Source organism: Salvelinus alpinus, chromosome 17, assembly GCF_045679555.1.
Source record: "Salvelinus alpinus chromosome 17, SLU_Salpinus.1, whole genome shotgun sequence".
Classification (NCBI taxonomy): Eukaryota; Metazoa; Chordata; class Actinopteri; order Salmoniformes; family Salmonidae; genus Salvelinus; species Salvelinus alpinus.
This window is the reverse complement of record NC_092102.1, coordinates 55,430,096-55,443,117: the sequence shown is the minus strand read 5'-3', so window position 1 is coordinate 55,443,117 and position 13,022 is coordinate 55,430,096. Positions and strand designations below refer to the sequence as shown.

Below are 13,022 nucleotides of genomic sequence, written 5' to 3'. Positions count from 1 at the left end.
GATTTATTCATTATTATTTGTATTTATTTTCAAGCAAAGTATAAGGGAATTATATTCCAGTCTAGTAGCCCTTACAAAAAAGGTTGCAGTTTTGAAACTGCAGTAAAAGTGGAGTAACTGTATTTTGGATGCAATATTTGCAGAATAACTGCAGTTTACTGAAATTGAACTGCAGTTATACTGCACTGCAACTGCAGTTACACTGCAAAATTACTGCAGTAAAAAAAAAGGATTTTGAATGCAGTATTTGCAGCATACTGCAGTTATACTGCAATATCTTTTCGTAAGGGAGGTGGCGACAATGCAACATTTATTAGATGCCAAATGCCGTTAAACCTCATCGAAGAAGAAGTTGTATTGTTTTGATTCGTTGTAGTCGCACAGCCGAAATACCGTTTGTCTGCAGGTAGGAATAGCTTAGATAGCTGCTCATCTTCCCATGCAATGTAGTATGTTTTACATGCGTTTTTACTTTATGCACATGTTTTTACTTTCGCAATGTTCATTAACGCTTTATAACTAGCTAGCTAGTTAACTTGTCAACTGGCTAAAGGGTTAGTGCTATCTGGAGTCCTTGGGACATCCCTACCCCAAATCCTCCCCTTAACCCCTACCCTAAATCCTTCCCTAACTCCTCAATTTAACCCCTACCCATTTTAAATGTAAGCTTCAATGTGTTAGGGACGTCCCAAGGACTCCGGATTGCACGCATCCTGGCTAAAGCTAACAGGCTAGTGAAAGAGGTTCGGGTTAGCTGGCTACACATCACATTAGCTTGGTGGTAGCTAGGGAACGCTCTACTCCGTCCTACAGACCCTTTCAACGGTCAAAACAATAACTCGTGCTATATGCAGGCGCAACCAAGGGGTTCGAACAGGAAATTCCCGGAGCTGCAGCGCGCCATAATTGCTAGCTAGTTAACACAAAATGACAAGTTTCTTGAGCCAACCAAAAAATGGAACAAACAAGTTATACACACACATTGAGTTGTTGCTACCAAAAAGTGAATGTGGGTATTTATCTTGTCCATTCCCAGCGTGCATTTCCACCCTTACGAAAAAAAGATTAGTCAGAGTGCAGTGTAACTGCAGTTACAGTGCAGTATACTGCTGTTAATATGCAATTACTGCGTCCAAAATACCAGTTGACTGCAGTTACTGCAGTTTGAAAGCTGCAATCTTTTGTTTTAAGGGCAGGGTGCTGTTGCAGATATAGCATATGGTATAAAAGTATGTGGCCTTTTCTGTAGCCTACTGGCTGGAGATAACATGTATGGCACTGTAATGAGATGCAAACGTATGTAGGTTTCTCTGATCAAATAGCCTAATCTAAAACTGTGCTGACATGTTAACAAACAACATCCTAACAGATCAAAGTAAAATGGAAAATATGGAATTGACATCAGGCTACTCACAACTAATGTCCAGGAGTTTTGTCCCGTGGGCAAAATTGTCATGATCAGTGGTTTGAAGTTCGTATCTGTCAAATAAAATACTTCTGCATTTCCCCCTCTGTAAACACATTGCAAATAGGCTTAAAATAACTCCTCCTGATAAAGTTGGGTAGCTGATATTCATAGCTTTTAAATAGCCAAATTGATTAGTCACATTACTCCCGAGTGGCAGCAGCGGTCTAAGGTACTGCATCTCAGTGCTAGAGGCGTCACTACAGACCCTGGTTCGATTCCTGGCTGTATCACAACCGGCTGTGATTGGGAGACCCATAGGGCGGTGCACATTGGCCCAGCGTCGTCCAAATTAGGGTTTGGCCCGGGTAGGCCGTCATTGTAAATAAGAATTTGTTCTTAACTGACTTGCCTAGTTAAATAAATAAAAATAAACAGGAATCGGGACTAATAAAACCAATGCAATGGCCTGTTTTTACAAATGGTGGGCCTACCACATGGATGGGTATTTATAAAATGCCATTGCAGCTGACATGGTAGGCTACACCCCAGTAAGTCCTTTTTGGTCCTGTCTGTACATCTTTTTTTGGTGCGGCATTGATTCTCATGTCCACAGAGGTTTATTTATCGGTTAGGTCCGGACCAAATCTGATCCAATCATAGACGTTTATATTTGGTTCAGATTTTGTCCAGTCTGACCCAGGCTTGATTTGGCCCATACATAGACGTATTTTCACCTTTCATTCATAACCTCACTTCAACACCTGGGAAATATGTATTGTAACGACCCTGGGTTTATATTCAAAGTCATGTTGCTTACTGGGGCTATTCTAGTTTTGGTGGGGGACATTTTTTTTTCTCGTCATTCTAAATAATAATTTGTTCTGACTTGCCTAGTTAAATAAAAACATTTTCAAATTCCTTATATTAAGCAAAGCAGATTGACATATTTTTTTCCATATACGGATAGCCAGGGGCACGCTCCAACATTCAGACACCATTTACAAACGAAGCATGTGTTTAGTGAGTCTGCCAGGTCAGCCAGTAGGGAGGACCAGGGATGTTCTCTTGATAAGTGTGTGAATTAGACCATTTTCCTGTTCTGTTAAGCAAATATAATTAGTACTTTTGGGTGTCAGGGAACATTTATGGAGTAAAAAGTACATAATTTGCTTTAGGAATATAGTGAAGTAAAAGTTGTCAGATATAAAATGTGAAGTACAGATACTCAAACTTTTTGAAGTACTTAACACAACTAGTTGCAGCTTTACTCTAAAATTGATTAAATAAATAAAAATCCTCATCAATATACACACGATACTCGATAATGACAAAGTGAAAACGGGTTTTTCGAAATTTTAGCAAATGTATAAATAAAAAAAATGTTTACATAAGTGTTCAGACCCTTTGCTATGAGTCTCAAAATTGAGCTCAGCTGCATCCTGTTTCCATTGATCATCCTTGAGATGTTTCTACAACTTGATTGGAGTCCACCTGTGATAAATTCAATTGATTGGACATGATTTTGAAAGGCACACACCTGTTTACATAAGGTCCCACAGTTGACAGTGCATGTCCGAGCAAAAACCAAGCCATGAGGTCGAAGGAATTGTGGCCTCCATCATTCTTAAATGGAAGAAGTTTGGAACCACCAAGACTCTTCCTAGAGTTGTCCGCCTGGCCAAACTGAGCAATCGGGGAGAAGGGCCTTGGTCAGAGAGGTGATCAAGAACCCGATGGTCACTCTGACAGAGCTCTAGAGTTCCTCTGTGGAGATGGGAGAACCTTCCAGAAGGACAACCATTTCTGCAGCACTCCACCAATCAGGCCTGTATGGTAGAGTAACCAGACAGAAGCCGCTCCTCAGTAAAAGGCACATGACAGCCCGCTTGGAGTTTGCCAAAAGGCACCTAAAGGCCTCTCAGACCATGAGAAACAAGATTCTCTGGTCTGATAAAACCAAGATTAAACTCTTTGGCCTGAATGCCAAGCGTCACGTCTGGAGGAAGCACCATGCTGTGGGGATGTTTTTCAGCGGCAGGGACAAGGAGACTAGTCAGGATCAAGGGAAAGATGAACGGAGCAAAGTACAGAGAGATACTTGATGAAAACCTGCTCCAGAGCGCTCAGGACTTCAGACTGGGGGCTAAGATTCACCTTCCAACAGGACAATGACTCTAAGCACACAGCCAAGACAACGCAGGAGTGGCTTCGAGACAAGTCTCAATGTCCTTGAGTGGCCCAGCCAGAGCCCGGACTTGAACCCGATCGAACATCTCTGGAGAGACCTGAAAATAGCTGTGCAGCGACGCTCCCCTTCCAACCTGACAGAGCTTGAGAGGATCTGCAGTGAAGAATGGGAGAAATTACCCAAATACAGGTGTGCCAAGCTTGTAGAGTCATACCCAAGAAGACTTGAGGCTGTAATCGTTGCCAAAGGTGCTTAAACAAAGTACTGAGTAAAGGGTCTGAATACTAAATGTGATATTTCAGTTTTTATATATATGTGTGCAAAATTACAAACTGTTGTTTGCTTTGTCATTATTGGGTATGGTGTGTAGATTGAGGATTTGAAATTTGTTTTTAATCCATTTTAGAATAAGTATGTAACATTACAAAATGTGGAAAAAGTCAAGGGGTCTGAACTTTCCAAATGCACTGCATGGAGGAGACTTAATCAAGCTAGTCGTCTTGAGTACTTTCTTGTCTCTCTGTCTCTTGCATCAAAGGTTTAAAAAGTATAGATAGAAAACCAAATGAGATCAAACGATGTAATTGGCCTTCACATAACTCTTACAGAATTTCCTCTTGGACAGGGATATTGGAGATGTAATTAGTCTACTGGAGGACAATTTGTTCTTAACTATAATTTATAACTTAATTTTTCCAGTACAATGTACAGTACCAGTCAAAAGTTGACACAGCTACTCAATCAAGGGTTTTTCTTTATTTTGACTATTTCCTACATTGTAGAATAATGGTGAAGACATCAAAACTATGAAATAACACATGGAATCATGTAGTAACCAAACGTGTTAAGCAAATCAAAGTATATTTTATATTTTAGATTCTTCAAAGTAGCCGCCCTTTGCCTTGATGACAGCTTTGCATACTCTTGGCATTCTCTTGAGACTGGTTGCTCCTGTGGGTCTCTGGGTGGGAGTCTGCTAGGTGACTGAATGTAATGTAAATGTTGAGCGGCTTCGGTGCAGGTAGATTGTATGTTTTAAAATTCAATAAAAATACATAATGGATAGGCTATTACTGTTGACCAAATGATTGTTTTATAAAAATCTACAGGAACGTTGTGTCGCAAAATCACAGGAAATTACCTACACAAAATGCTTCGGTAAGAGGAAGGAAATGTCGGGGTCATCATTTTTGGTTAATCGTCCTCTATTAGCATGGCTTAATTTTGCTATTTGAACGGTTATAACGGGGAATTTGCCTGACAAATAACCATTACCAAAACTTCCATGACCGTCACAGCCCTAGTAGGCAGCCATCCAGATAGTTAGCTAGTTTATTAAAAACAGCCCTAGTAGGCAGCCATCCAGATAGTTAGCTAGTTTATTAAAAAGCAGCCATCCAGATAGTTAGCTAGTTTATAAAAACAGCCCTAGTAGGCAGCCATCCAGATAGTTAGCTAGTTTATTAAAAACAGCCCTAGTAGGCAGCCATCCAGATAGTTAGCTAGTTTATTAAAAACAGCCCTAGTAGGCAGCCATCCAGATAGTTAGCTAGTTTATTAAAAACAGCCCTAGTAGGCAGCCATCCAGATAGTTAGCTAGTTTATTAAAAACAGCCCTAGTAGGCAGCCATCCAGATAGTTAGCTAGTTTATTAAAAACAGCCCTAGTAGGCAGCCATCCAGATAGTTAGCTAGTTTATTAAAAAAGAGCCCTAGTAGGCAGCCATCCAGATAGTTAGCTAGTTTATTAAAAACAGCCCTAGTAGGCAGCCATCCAGATAGTTAGCTAGTTTATTAAAAACAGCCCTAGTAGGCAGCCATCCAGATAGTTAGCTAGTTTATTAAAAAGCAGCCATCCAGATAGTTAGCTAGTTTATTAAAAAACAGCCCTAGTAGGCAGCCATCCAGATAGTTAGCTAGTTTATTAAAAAGCAGCCATCCAGATAGTTAGCTAGTTTATTAAAAACAGCCCTAGTAGGCAGCCATTCAGATAGTTAGCTAGTTTATTAAAAACAGCCCTAGTAGGCAGCCATCCAGATAGTTAGCTAGTTTATTAAAAACAGCCCTAGTAGGCAGCCATCCAGCTAGTTAGCTAGTTTATTAAAAAGCAGCCATCCAGATAGTTAGCTAGTTTATAAAAAACAGCCCTAGTAGGCAGCCATCCAGATAGTTAGCTAGTTTATTAAAAACAGCCCTAGTAGCCAGCCGATAGTTAGCTAGTTTATTAAAAACAGCCCTAGTAGGCAGCCATCAAGATAGTTAGCTAGTTTATTAAAAAGCAGCCATCCAGATAGCTAGTTTATTAAAAACAGCCCTAGTAGGCAGCCATCCAGATAGTTAGCTAGTTTATTAAAAAGCAGCCATCCAGATAGCTAGTTTATTAAAAACAGCCCTAGTAGGCAGCCATCCAGATAGTTAGCTAGTTTATTAAAAACAGCCCTAGTAGGCAGCCATCCAGATAGTTAGCTAGTTTATTAAAAAGCAGCCATCCAGATAGTTAGCTAGTTTATTAAAAAACAGCCCTAGTAGGCAGCCATCCAGATAGTTAGCTAGTTTATTAAAAACAGCCCTAGTAGGCAGCCATCCAGATAGTTAGCTAGTTTATTAAAAAGCAGCCATCCAGATAGTTAGCTAGTTTATTAAAAATAGCCCTAGTAGGCAGCCATCCAGATAGATAGTTTATTAAAAACAGCCCTAGTAGGCAGCCATCCAGATAGTTAGCTAGTTTATTAAAAACAGCCCTAGTAGGCAGCCATCCAGATAGTTAGCTAGTTTATAAAAAAAGACGCTTTGACACTCATTCCATGTTGTTTAGGTTACTATATTATGTTGTTGGTTGGTTACCATGCTACGGGAATATCTCCTCTCCATCTCTGCTTCTGCTCTTCCTCCTCTCCTTGTCTTCTCTCCTCCTCCTCTTCTGTCTTCTCTCCCCGTCTAACTCTCCCTCTCTCCTCAAGTAATGAAGACCTCCCAGTCAGCGGCGACAGAAGGCGATAATGTCACTTCCTGGGTGTCTGTGTGCCCCAGGGGCTTGTGGGAGGTTTGTCAGAGGAGGAAACGAGGGGCGGAGCCAGCTGACCCCTCTGGAGACGTCTACCCCGGGATTGGCTCTCTGTGTCGGGTCAGAGTTCAACGCCAAGGAGAACCTACAGCTGACCCGGAGCTGTCACTCAAACCTGACCTGCCAATCGCAGTCCTTTCAGATGCCCAGGTCCCACCCCTACAGCGCTCCCAGGGTACCATGCTGCAGGTCCCGCTTGGTGATTGGATCATTCTGAGGCTGGGGGAGGGGCAGTGTGACATTACAGAGGGGTGTGTGGAGGGGATGAGGGCTGGAGAGAAGTGTGAGGTAAGGATAGGCTCACACACCAATAGCACCACACTGAATCAGCATGTACCTGCTGTTACCCATTCACCCTTCATAAGCTGCTCTTAACCTTTCACCCCTTTGACCCTCGTGTCCCCAGGTAATGCTGACCCCACTAACAGACGGACTCCGGGGAGGAGAAGAGGAGCAGAAGAGAACAGGCCCTGACCAGTCCCTGAGTATAACAGTAGAGCTCCAGTCCTTCTCTCCTGGCCATGAGTCCTGGCAGCTGTCAGCTGGAGAGAAGTGGGGCTGGGTGATGTCACACAAGCAGAGGGGGGGGGACAGGTTCAGGGCGGGGGACATGTGGGGGGCGGCAGACAGCTACAGCCGAGCCATCAAACTCCTCATCACCCTAAAACTACACACACGGGGAGAAGGGGAGGAGATGACTCCGATAGAGGAGGAGGATGAGGAGACGGAGAAGAAAGATAGCCTCGAGGCCCCTACAGATCGTCAGTACCGTTCCATCAAGGCCTCTCTCTACTCCAACCTATCCCTATGTCAGCTGAACCTAGGCCAGTGGTCCCGGGCCAGGGGGTGTGCCTCCAGGTAAGGCTAGGAATTGCCAGGGACCTCACCAGTACTTACTTTGTAAATCGGGAATTCCCAGAACACATAGTGAGCGAGGGGGGGCTCTGAGGTGGTGGGGGGGTGGGGCTCTGAGGTACCGTCCCAAACACATTGAGAAAAAAAGTGTCTAACACAACGTAGCAGCAGACAGAGTAAACAGCCAAGTAGCCTACTATCTATGGTGGTGAAACGGACAGCACTCTCCAAGGTGCTGATTAATTCAAAGCATTTTAGACGTCACTGCAGTATGCTCACATACTTGAGTATAGCTTCGGGGCTTAGACAAGTCCACATGTCTTAGAGACTAATTTTCTAGACATCAGTGTACAGCAACATTTTTAGACGACACTGCAGAACAGCTGCCATATGCATATACCCACATACTCAGCTGTGGGGCTTACAAGACCTACATTTCATATCATTTTCAAGACATCAATGTAGCTGTAGAATACATTTTGTAATAAATCTTCAAATCAAATAAATATATGTAGGATACAGCAGAACACACATGAGAATATATAGGCCTCCTGCCTATGTGATAGTATGAAGCACATATTCAGATTACCTTCACGGTACAGAACAAGTTTGTAAAGGAAGAAAAATCTACTACCTTAGTTTTCAAAACCTCCCACAACGACTCCCCATGTCAAATCCATTTAACTCTTGAGATTCCTGCTCAAAGCCATGAGTGGGCCTGTGATGTGTAGTCTCCTCAGGCTGTTCTGAAGACTCTGGCTGTAGTGTCTATTTTTTCATTTTGAGTGTGAACTATAACCTGGGTGTCCTCTCTAGCCTTGTCTACAAATACGCCTGTTCAAAAACCTTTTTTCTGAGGGCTATTTGTTTCTTTATATTGTTTCTTTGCTAGTTTAATCCCTCCAGTTGTTTCTAGACCCAAGCTCCCTACCTTTTTGCATTTTGTACAGCCCAACTTTGAATTCTGCATGACAAACCAGAGGTTATACGTTTGCTTGTTCTTGAACTGCAAATTGCACCTGCTCTGAGCACTTCGTCGGTGGATGCACTCACCCCCAGCCCCCCATCTCCCTCTCCAGCTGAGTCTGACTCGCTTTTAGGTCTACTAGCTAGTGAAGGTAGCTGAACTGGCAGGATTAATAGCAGCGCTGCTAGCTAAGGTATCTCTATCAGGAACTAACCCTAACCCAATGTAAAAAAAAAAAAAAAACACCATTAAAAATGTTGATACATAAGACAAAATCAACCCGGTCGGTCACATATGCTCACAATCGTAACGATTCTCTATATATTGCGATTTGATACTGTGATTTGTTTATTACGATTCGACATTCACAACGTATTGTTCGCCATGTCTGCTGCAGAGAGACAAGAGAGCATGACAACATTTGTTTTGATCAGTCATGGAAAAACATGTTGGTTTCTTATTTCAAAAGAAAATGAATAACAAAAAATACTCGTTTTGGGCAGGCACAGCTGACTAATGCAAAAATAATATTGAGATATATTGTCAAATAATATCCCAATATGTAACTCTTTTTTCCCCGCCAGATCCACCCTGCTGGAGCCACAAGGGCTGAAGGCCTGGTACCGCCTTGGGCAGGCCAACCTGGAGGCAGGGGAGCTGGAGGAAGCCAACAGGGCCTTCAGGAAACTACAGGAGCTCCAGCCTGACTCTCCCTACGCCCTGAGAGGACTGAGAGAGGTGGGGAGGAGGGAGCGAGAGACGAATAGCAGACTGGGACAGAGACTCGGCAAGATGTTCAGCTGAAGAGGGAGAGCGAGAGAGGACTGATAGCCAATTGGGACAGGGACTGAGTCAAATGTTCAGGGGATGGAGGCAAGAAGGAGAGGGTGACAATTAGCAGACTATTTTTTCATATCCACAAATAGTCGTAGGCTGCGTTTATATAAGTAGCCCAATTCTGATATTTTTTCCAATATTGGTCTTTGACCAATCACAAATAAAATAAATATCAGAATTGGGATGTCTGTAAATATGAGCACTGGATTATGGGATTTAACTGTCAGTCATTTTTTTCAAAAAAAAATTCTTGAACTGTTAAGACCCTGGAGCTGTTTTATAAACTACATCTAAGAAGTGGTATAGAAATTAGCTGGAATTATGGGTAGGACGACTTTTCACAAACTCGGTCCTGGGGACGCCAAGAGCCACACATTTAGGTTTTTGCCCAAGCACTACATTACTAATTCAAATAACCAAAGCTTGACGATGAGTTGGTTATTTGAATCAGCTGTGTAGCGTCAGGGCACCCCAGTTAGAAACGCTGGGGCAGGATTAGGGTTGTAAAGGGAGGGTATATTACTGGAAACGTTCAACGTTTACCAGTAAACTACCAGAATTTTGGTAACTTTCAGGTTTTGGGGAATTTAAACAAATTAGTTATCTTTTTGGGTACCTCTGATTATCTGTGGCCGCGTTTAGTCACATCAGACTTTTGATTAATCAGATCTTTTCACATTACATCTCTTTTCAGAGCTGATCTATTTAGTGGGAAAATACCAATTAGTGAAAAAAAGACCAGAATTGGGCAGCCTGTGTGGCCTTAACACATGCAGGGACAGATTAAGGAATCACAGGCCCCGGGGCTTTGTTTTTTTTCTTAACGTTTTTTTATTGATTTCCACACATGGGGAACATTTATTAGCAGGGTCCCCCCCCTAATTTTTTTTTGCCTTTTTTAAAAATACAATTCTACATCATTTACATGACAGAAGACAGCTGAGTCTTTTTTATTACAACACAAATGAGTGGCTACTCTAACAAATCAGTCTGGTCTTGACATCAAACAAACATTAGCCAATGATGTGGAAAAAAAGATTGTACATCTTAGGAGGAGATATTTATGTTTGTCTATCTACACACATACATACAGTTGAAGTCAGAAGTTTATATATACCTTAGCCAAATACATTTAAACTCAGTTTTTTACAATTCCTGACATTTAATCCTAGTAAACATTCCCTGTCTTAGGTTAGTTAGGATCACCACTTTATTTTAAGAATGTGAAATGTCACAATAATAGTAGAGAGAGATTTATTTCAGCTTTTATTTCTTTCATCACATTCCCAGTGGGTCAGAAGTTTACATACATTCAATTAGTATTTGGTAGCGTTGCCTTTAAATTATTTAACTTGGGTCAAATGTTTCAGGTAGCCTTCCACAAACTTCCCACAATAAGTTGGGTGAATTTTGGCCCATACCTCCTGACAGAGCTGATGTAACTGAGTCAGGTTTGTAGGCCTCCTTGCTCGCACACGCTTTTTCAATTCTGCCCACAAATTGTCTATAGGATTGAGGTCAGGACTGTGATGGTCACTCCAATACCTTGACTTTGTTGTCCTTAAGCCATTTTGGCACAACTTTGGAAGTATGCTTGGGGTCATTGTCCATTTGGAAGGCCCATCTGCGACCAAGCTTTAACTTCCTGACTGATGTCTTGGGATGTTGCTTCAATATATCCATATCATTTTCCTACCTCATGATGCCATCTATTTTGTGAAGTGCACCAGTCCCTCCTGCAGCAAAGCACCCCCACAACATGATGCTGCCACCCCCATGCTTCACGGTTGGGATGGTGTTCTTCAAAAAGTACGATTTCTCCAAAAAGTACGATCTTTGTCCCCATGTGCAGTTGCAAACCGTAGTCTGGCTTTTAAATGGCGGTTTTGGAACAGTGGCTTCTTCCTTGCTGAGCGGCCTTTCAGGTTATGTCGATATAGGACTCGTTTTACTGTGGATATAGATACTTTTGTACCTGTTTCCTCCAGCATCTTCACAAGGTCCTTTGCTGCTGTTCTGGGATTGATTTGCACTTTTCTCACCAAAGTATGTTCATCTCTAGGAGACAGAACGCGTCTCCTTCCTGAGCGGTATGACGGCTGCGTGGTCCCATGGTGTTTATACTTGCGTACTATTGTTTGTACAGATGAACGTGGTACCTTCATGCGTTTGGAAATTGCTCCCAAGGATGTACCAGACTTGTGGAAGTCTAAAAAAAAAATCTGGGGTCTTGGCTGATTTCTTTTGATGTTCCCATGATGTCAAGCAAAGAGGCACAGAGTTTGAAGGTAGGTCTTGAAATACATCCACAGGTACACCTCCAATTGACTCAAATTATGTCAATTAGCCTATCAGAATCTTCTAAAGCCATGACATGTTTTTCTGGAATTTTCCAAGCTGTTTAAAGGCACAGTCAACTTAGTGTATGTAAACTTCTGACCCACTGGAATTGTGATATAGTGAATTATAAGTGAAATAATATGTAAACAATTGTTGGAAAAATTACTTGTCATGCAGAAAGTACATGCCCTAACCAACTTGCCAAATCTATAGTTTGTTAACAAGACATTTGTGGAGTGTACACACACACACACACATGTATTCAGACCCCTTGACTTTTTACATTACAGCCCTATTCTAAAATTTATTAAATATTTTTTTTCCTCAATACACTCACTATCCCATAGTGACAATTTTGCAAATGTATTACAAATAAAAACTTATTTACATAAGTATTCAGACCTTTTGTTAATGAGACTCATCTTTACTAATGTTGCAGAAATCAGTAAAGATAGCACACAGCTCAGACACCCATGCATACCCCACAAGACATGCCACCAGAGGTCTCTTCACAGTCCCCAAGTCCAGAACAGACTATGGGAGGCGCACAGTACTACATAGAGCCATGACTACATGGAACTCTATTCCACATCAAGTAACTAATGCAAGCAGTAAAACTAGATTTAAAAAACTAAACAAATACACGTTATTGAACAGCAGAACTGTGAAGAGACACAAGCACGCATACACATCTCATATACTGTCTAACGTATACTACACATCTCATATATACTGCCTAATGTATACTACACATCTAATATATACTGCCTAACGTATACTACACATCTGATGTACTGTCTAACGTATACTACACATCTCATATACTGTCTAACGTATACTACACATTTCATATACTGTCTAACGTATACTACACATCTGATATATACTGCCTAATGTATACTACACATCTAATATATACTGCCTAATGTATACTACACATCTAATATATACTGCCTAACGTATACTACACATATAATATATACTGCCTAACGTATACTACACATCGGATATATACTGCCTAACGTATACTACACATCTAATATATACTGCCTAATGTATACTACACATCTAATATATACTGCCTAATGTATACTACACATCTTGTATATACTGCCTAACGTATACTACACATCTAATAAATACTGCCTAATGCATACTACACATCTAATATATACTGCCTAATGCATACTACACATCTAATATATACTGCCTAATGCATACTACACATCTAATATATACTGCCTAATGCATACTACACATCTAATATACTAATGTATACTACACATCTACTGTATACTACACATCTCACTGTCTACTACACTTATCATACTGTGTATAACCTGCAATGCTACAGACATTTTTTG

The 13,022-nt window shown here is 41.3% G+C and overlaps 1 protein-coding gene across 1 annotated transcript; it reads left to right on the top strand.

Moving 5' to 3' along the window:
- The first annotated feature begins 326 nt into the window (after positions 1 to 326).
- Positions 327 to 12,053, top strand: fkbpl (FKBP prolyl isomerase like). The gene is made up of 4 exons (XM_071346788.1): positions 327 to 406; positions 6,556 to 6,947; positions 7,066 to 7,517; positions 9,066 to 12,053. Exons 2-4 carry the CDS (start codon positions 6,558 to 6,560, stop codon positions 9,283 to 9,285), a joined length of 1,062 nt encoding a protein of 353 aa, XP_071202889.1. The 5' UTR covers positions 327 to 406; positions 6,556 to 6,557; the 3' UTR covers positions 9,286 to 12,053.
- Positions 12,054 to 13,022: the final 969 nt, after the last annotated feature.